This window comes from Spodoptera frugiperda, chromosome 18 (assembly GCF_023101765.2).
Source record: "Spodoptera frugiperda isolate SF20-4 chromosome 18, AGI-APGP_CSIRO_Sfru_2.0, whole genome shotgun sequence".
Lineage (NCBI taxonomy): Eukaryota > Metazoa > Arthropoda > Insecta > Lepidoptera > Noctuidae > Spodoptera > Spodoptera frugiperda.
Window position 1 is genome coordinate 1,928,694 of NC_064229.1, and position 15,553 is coordinate 1,944,246.

At 36.3% G+C, this 15,553-nt stretch overlaps 1 protein-coding gene across 8 annotated transcripts in view; it reads left to right on the plus strand.

Moving 5' to 3' along the window:
• Positions 1–1,294: 1,294 nt before the first annotated feature.
• Positions 1,295–15,553, plus strand: part of LOC118277865 (glutamate-gated chloride channel) — a 38,606-nt gene continuing 24,347 nt past the window's right edge. For 4 of the 8 annotated variants that reach the window (XM_035596858.2, XM_035596861.2, XM_035596860.2 and 1 more), the window contains exons 1-2: positions 1,295–1,469; positions 13,002–13,073. In XM_035596858.2, coding sequence (XP_035452751.1) covers positions 13,009–13,073 — 65 coding nt within the window. In that variant the 5' untranslated portion in view covers positions 1,295–1,469; positions 13,002–13,008. Of the gene's footprint in view, positions 1,470–4,055; positions 4,265–13,001; positions 13,074–15,553 lie in introns of those variants that run through there. The other 4 variants (XM_035596857.2, XM_035596852.2, XM_050700354.1 and 1 more) reach the window with 2 other exon arrangements.

Here is a 15,553-nt window from a genome sequence, read left to right on the forward strand (position 1 = left end):
GGTATGAAAATATAGGTTTACTGGGTGGAAGTTTATACTGGGTAAATATTATTTTGATAAAATCACGGAAAACAGAAAAGCGTTTTTTGCATAGAATCAATTATACTTTCTGGTTAAAGATAATTATGATACAGAAAAATCACGGAAAACAGAAAAGTGTTTCATGGATTCAACCAATAATATTTAATAAGCATTAGATATTTCACTCCCGAGAATTAGCTAAGCTGCACATAATATTTGACGCAATATTCTCTCTCTCTCTCTCTCTCTCTCTCTCTCTCTCTCTCTCTCTCTCTCTCTCTCTCTCTCTCTCTCTCTCTCTCTCTCTCTCTCTCTCTCTCTCTCTCTCTCTCTCTTCTCTCTCTCTCTCTCTCTCTCTCTCTCTCTCTCTCTCTCTCTCTCTCTCTCTCTCTCTTTGAAAGTTACAAACACTTAATCATATTTCTGATTACTGGAATAATTTATATAGAGATATCCCACAAACATACCTACAGGTACTAAATATAATTTGTTTATCTACAGTATACATTACTTATATATTTTTTTCATCTACTTCTAATATTAATATTAAACATTTAATGCGGTCACTGACCTTGTAATTCGTCTAGTGTTGTCCCAAACGTAATATTTTCAACTGTCGTTTACGCGCTTTCGTTAAATTTTTATGACATGTCTGTGCCAAAAATTTGTCTGTCCGTTTGAGACAGACAGACGGTATAATAAGTGGTTTAGTTTTCTCAATAGTCATGTTACAAAAGTTAATTATTTTGTAGCAAAGAAAATAATTTTTGTCTCATTATTTTTGGCTAAAGATCACGTTGAGTGATAAGCTGTGAGTTAATTGGTTGAATGAAATGTTTTCTTTTTTTTTTATTACGTTGGCTTTCTTTGATGTTCTTTTTTTTTAATAATGTTTAAAAATGTGTGTCTAAATGCATTTTGATAGATACAATGACTAAAGAATTTTGTGATTTAATTTTTGAAGTCGATATTCATGGGTAGGCATTCTTGGTAATTAAGATTTAGAGAATTTGAGTGAGCAATTTTTTCATCATGAAATATATATTTGCACGTAATTCTCATTATCCCTTAAAATTATTTGCAGATAAAGTCAAGCTTCTCTTATTCACACACACATTACTCAAGAAAACAAATTGTCCCGCGACCTAACCCCGAGCCAGCAATGTACACAGTCCCTGAATTTCCAGTCAAATGTTCCCGAAGGCTGGCAGGCTCCGGGCCGGGGCTGTCGGATGCTGCGCGATCTCCCGATCAATAGCGACGCCCCGCCGTACCGCCCAGGCTCCCAGTACCGCGCCCGACTCCACCACGGACACATTACCTGCATTTTTATAGCCACATTTTTTAAACAAACACGGATTTTTAAACCTCCATCTTTGTATGAAGTTTTTTTTTTAATAAACACTTGTGACACGCTGCCGGTCGTCTAGAGATGGGACTTTATTGAGGTGAGTTCCGATTTTGAATTTCGATTTTTTTTTATTGTGTTATGTCATTTTTTTATTTTATTTTATATATATTTTTTTAATTAACTCATAGTGGTTGATTGATTTTCTAATTGGAATTTTAGGAAAATGAATGTGATGTCGTCATAATTTTTGAATTAATATTTTTCATAATTTTTCTTCAATGGGAGTTCAAAGGTGAATGTATTCACTATCAATGGACGTTCATAAAAGGATGCCATTGAAAAATGAGCAAGAGCGGGTATAAGTCTTTATATAGAAATATCGCCATTTAAAATATGACATATGTAATGGAAGTCAATGGTCGTAATCACGCAGTTATCCTGAACAGCTTTAGCCATTTTACTATCGTACAAATACGCGAGCCGGTAACTCATAACTTCTTTTTATAACACAGACCTAATTACCTGTGTATAAAAAAAAATAAGTAGACATTAATGGTGACCCATTTTCCCGTGTGGATAATTAGGGAAGGTAAAGCGATAGTTGTCTTATTATAGTTATATGATACATAGTGTCATTTCCGTTATCTGCACAGGTCACAAACGGCACATAGTGAGCACGATGTAGGTCAAATTAATCACGGCACAGTTACCATGGTAGGACTTCGATAACTACAGCTTTTCACTTAGCTACCTAATTGTTTTATCCGTCTAAAATACATCTCTATTTTAAGTATAAATTCAAACTAAAATAACCCAATAATTCGTTGTAATAAATTATCGAAATAATAACTTCTAATTTTAAATTTTCGAATCTGACAGTTTTTTTATTCCATTTTTTATTTTCATTCCATATTTGAATTTTTAGTTTCCCATTTTAGTTTCTCGTTTCACATCACTATTTATAGAATAACAGATAATAAAATGATGTTGAATGAATACCATAAAGGTGTTATAGCTATATTTGTGACATTTGTCTCATTCGATGACAGATTGGGATAAAACGAACGTGTTCGGTAGGTAAAACAGGGCGGGGCGTTTACTTAGCCCAGCTTGTAATGCTGGCTACTGAATACACGGGATTATTTCTGTTAAATTGGGATTATTATTTCTATTACATGGGACTTGTAACACAAGCGGTGAAAAGTGCGTGTACATTGTACAGTGGCTTTACGTGCCGTAATATGCACCTCTGTCTACCACTTCGGGGATATAAGGCGTGACGATACTTTTATTTCTGTTATAATGCTATATTTGTTTATTAGGATAAATAGTACAATAATGATTTATATTAAATACTTCAGTCTATTCGCGGGTCGGGATAACCTAGATTTTATTTTCAAAATTCTCATTCAAAACAGTTTTACCATATTTAGTGTCTTTCTAAATTGAAATTTTTTTGATATGAGAATTAAATAAGCACGGAAAACTATGTATAGAATGGTGAAATATTTTAAGTGGTGCTTTAATTTACCGGAGAAAAAATCTATCAGAATTTAAAGTAAAAATTATTTAATTCAAATAGAACCAGGAAGGCACTTTTGAACGTACGAATATTTAATTTTAATAGGAGCCACTGTAAATATTACTGTTAAGCATATATTATACTTCTGATCCGGAGCTGCAAACTATCTAGCGGATTTACCGAGGCTCCGGCTCGAAAAATAGGAATAGGGTGTTTTTTAGTCCATCCATCATAATAGTATCATAACCATCCATAATAGTAAGAGTCTGACACTCCCTCTAGCCGCCAAGGCGAGAGAAGTCATTGGATGACATTCCCTCCTTAAAAAAAGTACTTATTATAAAAATCATAATTGGGTACTTACCTGAATTATTTTAATACGCAATCGTTTCACGCATGCTTCAATGTACCTCGTTAGTGTTTCTTTGCGCTGCCTTACGAAGTCTGGCGAGGCTGAAGTAGTGTTTCGATGTTGAGGAGAAACGGCTTTACAAATTCCTAAATGTTTTTGTTAACGAGAGCGATTTTAGGGAAGAGTATGCTTCGGTACGAATGGCGAAGGAAGACATCGTGAAACAACGCTTATGTTATATTTGGCCATGTGATTGAGGTTATCAAAGGCCCAACCCACCAAAAGCTTCCGCGCGGGCCTCAAAGAGCCATCAGACTACTACCCAGTAGGGCAGATGCCTGATCCGGAGCTGCGAACTACCTAGCGGGTTTACCGGAGTTCCAGCTGGAAAAGCAGGGGTAGGAACAGGGTGGTTTTTAGACAGTAATAGTCTGAGCTCCCTCCCGCCTCGCTCAAGGCGGGAGAAGTCATTGGATGATTTTACCCCTCAAAATAAAAATAAAACCCCACCAAAAGCTCAATAACGCTTTTGTAACTGTGCAATTCTTCTTAGCTCCATGGGCGGCGCTGATCTTTTATCACTGGGTGATTAATTTTCATTTAAAAGTCACATTTCAATTTAACCAAGTCGCTACAGATAACAAATGATATCAATAATAGAACAATTCTATTTATTAACCCCTTTTGACATTTCCCGAGGGAGAAATGCGCGGGAAAATCGACCTTGTCACATTGACATTTTAATTGCACGCCGGCTGCCGTGTCAAAGGTAGCGATGTATTCAGCCAAAGGGGCGCACAGTGTGTGCTGTGGCCAGTAGTCGCGCAGAGTCCGGACCTAACGGACGTCAACCTCGTTTGAAAGTTATAGACAAATACTTCGATTAAATGGGATTACGTATAGTTGCTTCGAATAAATTAGTGCAGTGATTAAATATGTGGTTTTTAATATAAACTTGTGTTTAGTTTTATGAATTAAAAATATAGAGTTGTTGTTTTATTCCGGATTTAAATAAAAGGTGAGTTTTAAAATTGAACCTTCTTAAAATATAAACACGATAAGTACCTATTACAAATATTAAAATAAAATTAGTAAGATTTTCAATGAATAAACTTCCGTTAATAAAATAATTTTCTTTACAATAAAATATTTTATGATAAACATCAAAATAAATTAACGCAACATAAATAAATAATTATGATAATATAATATGAAAACAGTGAATTATCGCGTGTCAGTTAGTTGACAACGTAACAAGATGGACTGGTATCTCGTACGCGCAATATTTTCACATCTGGCAACACGCCAATTGTTTAAAAACGATCGCTAACTGCACCTCACTACTGGTTAACTGTGAATTTGAACCGTAATTTTGTTTTCACCCCCTATTACATGGGACTTATAACAGAAATTTTGAAAAGTGGGTGTACATTGTACAGCGGCATTACGCGCCGTAATGTGCATCTCTGCCTACCCCTTAGGGGATATAAGGCGTGACGTTGGCGTATTTAGTTTTTACGCTTACTATTATTTATGTAATGACCACATTTAATCTATGTTCTGACATATTGGATATGTTATCTGCACTAATTCTTGTTTGAAATTCCAAACAACATACTTCGAGAGACATTACTAATATTTGTAAAACATACATTTCAATAAATTATTATTATAATTTATAGCAAAATAAATTAGCATATTATTACTATTTGCTGGAATATTCTCAGTAATAGTGTTTAGATTCATGCTAAGTGTATGGCAATATAGGCTACCCATGCGTACGAAAAAAGCAATCAGACCACCACAGATGGGGTCCAGAAGGGCTGATGACTGACCCGGAGCTGCGGACTACCTAGCGGGTATACCGGGACTCCAGCTCGAAAAGCAGGAAAGGAGTATAAACGGAGTGGTTTATAGTCAGTAAGAGTCTGATAATCCTCTCGCCTCGTCCAAGGAGAAGTCATCGGATGATTTTCCCCTTCACAAAAGAGGGCAATAGGCTCACCGTCCTATTACATGATTAATGGGAATTGAAAGGCATGCCTTTGGACGTTTTTACTGGTATGGTACTTAACGTCACGACATTCTGTATTTATAATATCGTCACGCTTTTTATCCCCGAAGGGGCAAGGGAAGTAGGCAGAGGTGCACATTATGGCACTTAATGCCTCTGTACAATGTACGCCCACTTTTCACAATTCATGTTGTAAGTCCCATGTATTTATAATGTCATATTAATTATTTACTACCTACACACTAAATAGTATGAAGGCATAAAACAATTATTACAACTATGTCAAACATGAGGTTACGTAGTTACAGTCAATTACGCACATCATACATCGCACTGTGGTCTACGTCTGACGTAGTGTCTATGCATTATTGCAATACGCGCCGCGTAGTTGCCACTAGTTACGGTCTCGCGTAGTCTCGCTACAACGACCTTACGCTCGTGTAACCTGTGAAGGATACGCGTTTGGCGTAATTATTACCGGATATGTGAATTAATAATTAAATATGGTATTTTAGTTTAGGTATTTTAAAAACTTCGCCTTTTTAGACTGCTTCGTTGGCCGAGTGATTGCCCCTTCAGGGATAAAAAGCATAACGACAAAAAAAATATATGCGCAAAAAAATCAGTGTGTAATATACAGTGTAACGAATCATTATATATAACTTTTAGTCCTAGGAGGGGTAGGCAGAGTTGCACATATACAACGCAACATACAGTTTAATAACATTTAATTATTTACACTTCACTTATTGTTTGTTTGCATTCGTAGGCTCCGATTTTAATCAACTGATTTGAAAATTTATTTTCTTATCATTGCAAACACAACATACTCTCCTTCTAATCTGATTTCCCAGTAAAATTCCATGTGCGAAGAAATGTCGGCGGAAAGCTAGTATTTGCAATAAATGAAAATCTAAATACGTTTCCAATCTACAGAGAAAATTAAATGTCAATCTGAAATGAACATGACAGTCGATAGAACGGTATGGATAGGTTCCATTCGAAATATCAAATGTTCAGCATCCGACATTTTCATCTAAAGTTTAAAGGTTATATCTCTCAAAGGAAGACGTACCTACTTGGGTGGAAGTCAGCATCCCTGGTACAAACAGATGCATCTCGTTATTTCCCCACTAATGATATACGTTTTGTCTATTGACTTGGATAGTGGATAAGCTTTTGTGTTATGGAAATTCTCAATTAGTGGGAGTCAAAGGATTTGTTTTTAAGTATTTTGGTTGTTTTCTTTAGTTCTTATTAGGTATCATTGACATTTCAAAAGTACCTTTTTATGTATGATTTTATTGTAACTTTCGTGAGACATACTAAATTAATTACTATGTTATCGGCTTACTCACGTAATGTTATGATGTTCATGAATATGAGCCTCTAGCATGGCTTGAAACTAGTCGAGTTCCTCGTCAAACAAATACGCGAGTAAGCTGATAACATAGTACATAATTAATTTACCTATTTATGGTTTGATTGGAATAAATGTTTTGACTTTGACTTTGTTATAAGTATTCACATTGTGTGGCACAGACGTTTGATGCTATTTCACCCATGCCACAGAATTTAAGCAAGCAAATGCACATAATTATGTCTGGTGTCGATGTATTAAGTACTCTCCGAAAACAATACGTGTTAGACATCTGTGTAACGTATTTTTAGAAGTATCACAAGTATTCTATATTACTCCTAGCCTCTCATCAGCCAGTAAAACCAACCAACAAGCATGATATTGGTAACAATTGCAACATTGCACTTGATGCATTACATCTGGAGATAATCTTGCATTACCTACGTAAATAAACATATACTGAAGAAGTACTCATCATTACGGTGTTTAATTTAGAAGTAACACAGAAGTACCTCCTGGCTTTGGCTAATAGGTATCTATTACATTCATGTTTTTTTCTTTTATAAGAACCTTCAGCCCCGACTTTAACACATACAACTAAAAATTATGAAGAATTGTCAAAAAATCCTAACTCATATTTATTTCGTCAATCATCATTACTGTGTAATGGCGCCTACTCATGCGCTGGCGCAGTACGCATTGTACATTTTTTAGTTCTATTTTTAAACTAGTTAATGATCTCTCTCGTCTGTTATCAGCTGCGCTTAGTTTGATCCCTCACTAAATAATAGTATTTTGCACAAAGAAAAAAATATTTTCGTGACATTTTTTTTACTAAGCGCCAGCTATTGTTGCTGCCAAAATAAATAATGAATAATAGTTCAAAGTCAAACATTTTGTTTCAAGTGTGACCATTAATCAAACATGTTTGATAACTGAAGACAGACAGACTGTCCAGCTAGTTAGTTAGTTGATATATAGCAGTACAATTCACAGGGCAAATATAAACGTATAACACAAAAAATAATCTTAACAAGTACACACAAATAAATTAAGTAAAAATCACGGTTTACTCACGTATATTAATAGAGAAAGCTCTACTAGTTTCGAGTCACAGAGGGACTCTTCATTATGAGTAGCGTGCGCAGAAGTGCGAGCAGCCTACTCTATAGGCCGTTTACGTGATTAAACCGTGATTTTTAGTTGATTTAGTATGTCACACGATAGTTATTATAAAAATACACATACGTTCGTAGTAAAACGCAAAATACTAGAATGACTACAAAAAATTCTACGATACTACGAAACGCAGGGTATTTTTGGATTTCTGTCGCTCCTGAATAAAATCCCGGTAACGGGATTGGAAAAATCCAATTTTTATGCTACGCCCTGAATGGTATTTCGTAGCGTATAGGTAATCCGCTACGAACGGTAACGTGGGCGTAGCAGTGCTACGAAAACTGCTACGGCGTAGCAAATGCCTAATCTTTGAATAGCCCTAATAGGACATGCGCAACGAAAAAAATCGTGGAATTTTAAAATGTAGTTTTCGTAGGGTTTTATCAGTGAAAAAGTCATGACTTTTTGAAGTTGGTTTTTATTTTGGTTATGTATGTAGAAGGTATATTTTGAAACCCTACGTAATAAGGGTGGCTAACTCTACTACACAATCATCTCTCTTTCAGACTTACTGCTTTAATTGAGATAATTCGAAACTGAAAAAAAAAAATTGCGCGACCTTAGATAGTTCATACAATAAGTTAGGAATAACAGTTCAAGGCTGTTGAGCCTAGTTAGCAGCTAGTTGGAATAGTTTTATTAGTTTACCTGAGTGCACGCTAGATGACGCCTCCGTTAATGTGTTTACTTCCGTTTCCTGACAGCAACATGGCGGCCAAAGTGATTGTAAAGTTTGTGAACGATAGTTTTCAGCGGTTTTGTGTAAACTAGCTTTGTAAGAAAATATTTTCAGGCAAACATGGTGCAGATATTTGTATTTACTCTTCGTTTTTTTTTTATTTGACATTTTATTTTAATTTTGATATTGTATTCGATTTTTTTAATATGAGATCTTAGATCTCACAATGCTATTATATAACAATTGGGATAATGCAGATTGAAATCTTTGGTTACCCAACTTACCTGGCATATATGGAGATCATGTCGTTTATGTAAAGTAGGCCCAAATGGACTGTCATGTAGTAATCTTAAAAATCTATTTAGCGTCGCGATTATTTGACTAGACGGGTAAATCCACGGGCAGTCATTATGCCACAAAATGACTGACTGCATAAACAAAATACTTTAAACGAGTTCAAATCTTCATTAAGTAAACGAAACTTCGTCAGCGGGTCCCAGCGGGTAGCTGATTAAATATTCGCGTGTTCACAAACTCAAATATTTGGCCCTATTCCTAAATTAACCGAATATATATATTTTAAGGGCAGTTTAAGTATTTAGGGCGGCCATTACTTTGTTTCAAAATGCTTTTGTATTTTATGGCCGTAGCTTAAATTGTGTGGAGATTAAAATAATCTCTGTTAATTGAATCGATAATAACTGAGAATCGCGTTGTGGTTTCTGTCTACCCATTAAAGTTTAAAGGATAAGGCGTGAATTATCACACTTGACACTAATATTGAAATTGTGAGAGTTTGTGTGTTTGTTTGGATGTTTGTCCATCAATCAAACGAGTATAATTAAAAATAAAGTCTAAATTTTAAACATTAATGTCTTGGTAGCCTGGAGGTTTAAGACACCCGATTTTCATGCATGAGAGTTCAAAATCTACCAATGGCAAGTACCAATGTGACTTTTTCCGAGTTATAAGTTTGAAATTTGAGCCAGCCCGCTTTGAGCAAGCGTGGTGATTAATGCTCAAACCTTCTCCGTGTGAGAAGAGGCCTTTGGTCAGCAGTGGCCAATTTGTAGGTCGTTTATGGTGACTATTTTTTAAACGAAATTTAAAATAATTTAAATGGGAAATGTAATAAGATGCCCTGGGAGTTCCCGTTCAATAGTCGCACTCGCAACCAATCAACTCATGAGGGCGGATCTTAGATCTCATGATATGAAATTATAATTTCCCGAATGAAGGCTCAAGGGATCAAACCTCGCAATCCCCAATCGATTTACGATCGGAAGGTTTTATAAATTAGATTTCCTGAGGGATCACGACGCATCACTCCGGCTCTCGTATTAATATTAATCGATTTTTTTAAATCGAAATCTGTTTTGCCTTCGAGTCTTATTCGAAATTAAAAATTATTGTCCAAAGTTTATTATTTATTTTATCTTTAAAATGTTTACTAAAAATAACGGTTTATTCGCGTAAATATACTGAGAGATCTTTACTAGTTTCGATTCACGGCCTACATAGGCTGCGCGATGTTGCCGCGTACGCTGCTCATGAGGAAGAGTCCCTTTGTGACTCGAAACTAGTAGAGCTTTTCTCAATATATTTACGTGAGTAAACTGTTATTTTTAATTAATGTTGCTTTTATTTTTTATTTTAATCCAAGAACATGAGTTTGTAAACAATTTTTTCTTTTCTTCTTATTTTTAAACAAATTAATTAATCTGTAAATAACAACAGAGAATTACAGAACACGCCAACTGGCTGTTTCAGTATTATCCTTAACAACAAAAAGAAGGAAAAAAGAGTTCATAAATCAAAAACATGCTGCGTCACGCGGCGCCGTCCCAAATAACGAGTTGGGAAAGAAATCGATGTCTATCAAGATTGTGTTCTGTAATTATTTGATTAAATAATTGACGCGAAAACAACTGAAGGGTAGACGAATGGAGGCTTTCTCAAACAGTTGCTTGGTTAATGGATTTCCGTAGCGTGTTGCTACTTTAATTATATCAGATTTTGTTAAAAAGAAAAGTTGTTTAAATGTTCTCGTTTTCTTGATTTTTGATTAGTTTATTTTATGTAGATTAGGTTTTATATCGTAGCTAGAAATCTGGTCTAGTTAAGGATTAGTGCAGCATAAAGATACTTTATTTTTTGTAAACAAGAGCGAGATGTTGTAGTTAGTAATGGCTCACAGCTTCAATGCAAATTGTACGCTATACCACTACAGAAAGAAAACATGGAAAAATATTCAGAATATAAAACCGAGGAGAGTTAAAAGCATTCAGATAATAATTCTTTGCGAACAACACACAGTTTTAATCTAAAAAAGAAAATAAATGTGCAGATTCTATAGGCAAAGGCTTTTTTAAGGGGAAAAACATCCAATGACGAGAGGGACTGTCAGACTCTTACTGACTAAAAACCACCCCGTTCCTAGTCCTGCTTTACGCAGTAACCCGCGTAGTCCACAGCCCCGGATCAGCCCTACTACAGATGGGGCCCCATCTGTGGTCATCTGATGGCTCTTTTTCTTTCGCGCGAGGTACGCGTCGCACCGCACGTACGGGTCTGTTTCTGGTCCGGCGGGAAGTTATACTGCCGTCTGTAGACCCGCACATAGACAAAGGCCCACCATCAGCAAAACTAAATCCAATTACCAATTATAAACAAACAAACAACTATAAATATACAACACAAACAAACTACAGCGTTTATCAATGTAAATGGGCTGTATATTGCAAGGTAATTGGGTCGTCCTCCCGACTCCCGACCTCTCTGCGCTGTATTATAAATAAAGAGCATAGTGCATCGCACCGACTGCACTCGCTTGGACCGCCGCCATCTTGAATAAATGATGGCCGCCCGCACGTAACGCGCAACTTGTAAAATGGGATTTTTAATGACATTTCTCTAGTGTCCTCGCAGTTTTGATTGAATCCGTCCACAGTTGGAGTATTGGTTTTATTTATGAGGTTTTGTTGTTCTGCTATTTGTTGTCAAGGAGCTTTGTAGATGTTGAAAGGTTTTTACTGAAGTCTTTATTAAGTACGTGATAGTTTTCTTAAGGTGCTTTTCCACCAGAAATGTGGTATGTTACGTTGCTGTGGATGCGTTTGGCTGCCACCAATCATATTCATTGATACAAATAGCTTAGCACTGGTGGAAACGGACTCAGCTAAGCTATATGGAAAGATGCGTACTATGAATGAGTGCTTTGGATGGCTTCCCTACTATCGATATATTGCATACTCAAACTGCGAAACTTCCTCACACAGCTACATAGTTTAGTATCAGTGGAAACGGTCACATAATGTCACAACTTAGCTATTACATCTTCTTAGCATAGCTGCATAGCACATCTCTGGTGGAAAATTGGTCAATTAATACTAGACATTCTTCGCATAATTGAAATTAGGGAATTCCCATAAATAATGTGGAAACTGGAAGATCGCCCGGAGTGTAATAGTCTTGTCACTTATTAATATAATAATCACATAATTATTAAATCTTTCGTTATATCTGCTAGACCTTTCAGACAATTAATAACCAATTTTCACGATAGTTATTTTACCTTAAGACATAATTATATTTAGTACGGTACCTATACGTGTATATTGTCATGCCTATCGGACTGTATTTTGCATACGGCACTGGTCAAAGGATATGAATAGTAATTGGTTAATAGAATAATGTTAGTTTACCGTACGGCCATCAAGCTAAACTAAATCTAACTGCATCGCAAAGTTGCATCCGTTTGCGAGATGAGAAAATGAATGCAATCCGTGTTTAAATGTCGTTAGTTACATGTAGTATTGAAGTAAGTAATACACATTCCAATTGGAGGTCACAGCTGCTCACAGCTCACAGCTCCAATGGAAGCTCAGCTCACATATACACACAGACAGACATGTATATAAGAAAAATCTTGCTCGTCATAAATATGTATGTAGATCCTTCGTAAAGCTGCAGGGCCAAGAAATGTTGAACGTTTAAGTGTCACATTTTATTATTACTTTCGTGAGACATACTAAATTAATTATTATGTTATCGGCTTACTCACGTAACTGTTTGACGAGGAACTCGACTAGTTTCAAGCCATGCTAGAGGCTCATATTCATGAGTAGCATTCCGCGACACACGACGCGACGATCGAGTAGTAGTGCGACAATCGCCGCGTCGTGTAAGCCGATAACATAATAATTAAGTGTCATATTATCTGGGCAACTGGTTGTCGTGCAACTGTTATAGCAGGTTCGATTCCCGCACGGAGTAACTCTTTATGTGTTCCATAAATCGTTGCTTCGGGTTTGGGTGTTATATATATATATATATATATATATGAAACTGTATGTTTGTAAACGCACGCACCCACGACATGGGAGAACATCCTGGTGTGGGCCAAAAGTTTTAATATTCCATTCATTTTTTTTTACCTTTACCTCACGCTCGGATTTTCTTATATTCTATAATAATAAAGCAATTAGTCTGTAAATATTTATGAAATATGTTGTTTGTTGCAGACGGAGGATGGACATCCCGCGGCCATCATGTGCCCTCGTATTCCTGTTACTGCTTATCATTCACCTCACAGAGTAAGTATCTATTATTTTATAACAGAGCAGAACAACTGCTGAGCCTGTACCAAGCGCAGGTTCGGTCATGTATGGAGTACTGTTCTCACCTTTGGGACGGCTCGGCTAAATGCCAGCTGGATGCGCTCGAACACATTGAAAGGCGTGCCAAGAAGCTCATCAACGATGATGCGCTTGTGGAGGCCCGGCTTCAAAGCCTTGAACACAGGCGCAAGGTCGCAAGCCTTTCCGTTTTTTACCGGATACATTTCGGAGAGTGTGCGGGGGAATTGCACAACTTGATTCCTCCTAGTCCTTTCCATCATCGAACCACAAGACAATCGGCGAGGCGTCACCGATTCATGGTGGATATCCCACCCACACGCACGAAGCGCTTCGCTTCAAGCTTCCTTGTGCGAACTGCTAGGGAGTGGAACTCCTTGCCGGAGTCTGTGTTTCCTGATGGGTATAACCTGGGTGTCTTCAAAGCCCGAGTGAATAGGTTGCTAATGGGCAGACGTGCTCCATCGTAGGCCACATCATCACTTACCATCAGGTGAGATAGCGGCCAAACGTCGTCCCATTTAACAAAAAAAAAAAAAAAAAAAAAAAAAATATTTTTATAGTAGAAACCGATAAAACAGACGGATCACCTGGTGGTAAGCAATCGCTGCCGTCCATGGACACGCGTAATTCCAGATTCTTGGGATTTAGGAATTTAAGGGTTGTTGGAAATTGGGAAGGGGTGTACACTTGTAACGCCTCTGGTGTTTCAAGTGTCCATGGCCGGCGGCGATTGCTTACCATCAGGTGATACGTCTGCTTGTTTACGTGTTGCATAAAAAAACTGTTGTGTTTGGTATTTTCTACCCATCGATTTCAATCGGAGACCAACTTCATTTGTTCAATGTAGGATTTATAACGTCATCCGTTGATTTGCTCGACGATCGTCTATGTGCGACTTCTGTCATCTGTCACTTGTCATCTGACACAGAAGAGATTTTTAGACCCCGTCAGATCTCTTAGCCCGTGACCCATACTGCAGATGAAGCCAGACAAACAACTGAAAGTTCCTTGTATACGAGTACACGTGCCCTGAAACTAGTTACTTTACTTTATGATTTATTTATTAGAAGAAGTTTCGCGACACAACAATGTAAACTAGTGGCCAACTTTTGTATTTGACATGTCTATACATTATTTCACGAGTTTTGTTCGAAAAGATTTATTTATTATGGCTACCGGACACCATGTTTACTGAACCGTGATGTAACATTGTATGAACCGTAAATAATAGTTTACTGGGCTACGAAAATAAAATAAACAGTCGCCCTACGTAACTGTAATGTTCGTCATTTTACTGACCAGTCGTTGCCCGGGAAAAATGTATAACTTCCTGAAATAATCTTTTTCTTGACTATAATCTACCGTGGTAATAATTTGTCATACATTTGTGAAGCGTTTTTAGCGTAAATATGTAACAAATATGCATACGTATTATTAAAGGAGGATTTGGAGACTTTAGTATAAAATCAAATGGAGATAACAAAATTTTAAAGTAATACGTGCAGTTAGTGTAAATAAATTGTACTTATAATCAAATTTATTGAAATTTTCATACTTGTTGTACTCGTACTTCCATTTTTCACCAGCTAAGTAAATATTATTCCCTTCATAACATGTAGTATGTATTGGCAAACACCGGGCACGATTCCAAAATGTACATCTAATAATATTATAGTACTGATAACATTTGATGTAAATTACATAAATTACATACGAGTATTATAAATGAATAAATAATTTTAATGAGTATGTAACAAATCAAAAGCAAATTATTATTTATCGTAACTGTATAATTTAATTGAGATATATACATATTTCATCTATACATATTGGTTTTAATGGTAAGTAATACAATGTATTTCTATTACTTACCATTAAAACCAATAGGTATACAAATAAAACAGTATATATATTATTTACTAGGGCAGATTTACGATTATAATCTTTGAATTATGAATATCTCTTAGCTGATTGATCGATAGGTCACCGATCGATTACCGATCTTGGACTATAAGTGTCAGCTAAAGATGTATTATTTTTCAATTTAGAAATATGTATTCAGTTACATCTAGTTGCCATGTCTGATGTACAATTATCGCTAATTGTAATAAGGACTCACTAATTATTACAGACCAAAATTATCCACGCCTGGCTAACGATAAGACGGTGTATTCCTTAAACACTTCTCCTTACCCTTTTTGGCCACTAACGGTCGTGATATTAATGATATATAATCTTAAAAATACAGTGCAAACTATCACACAGCGTTTGCCCAGAGAGTCCGCCCAAACCCGCCCACCACTCAACTGAGTAATATTCTCTCTACGCTTAAATTACTCGGCAATTTTTTCATGCCACACCACTATTATTTAATTTCAGACTAGACTAGATTTATTTGGACAATTACGTGAGTTATTTTTATGTCTAGGTTTCGT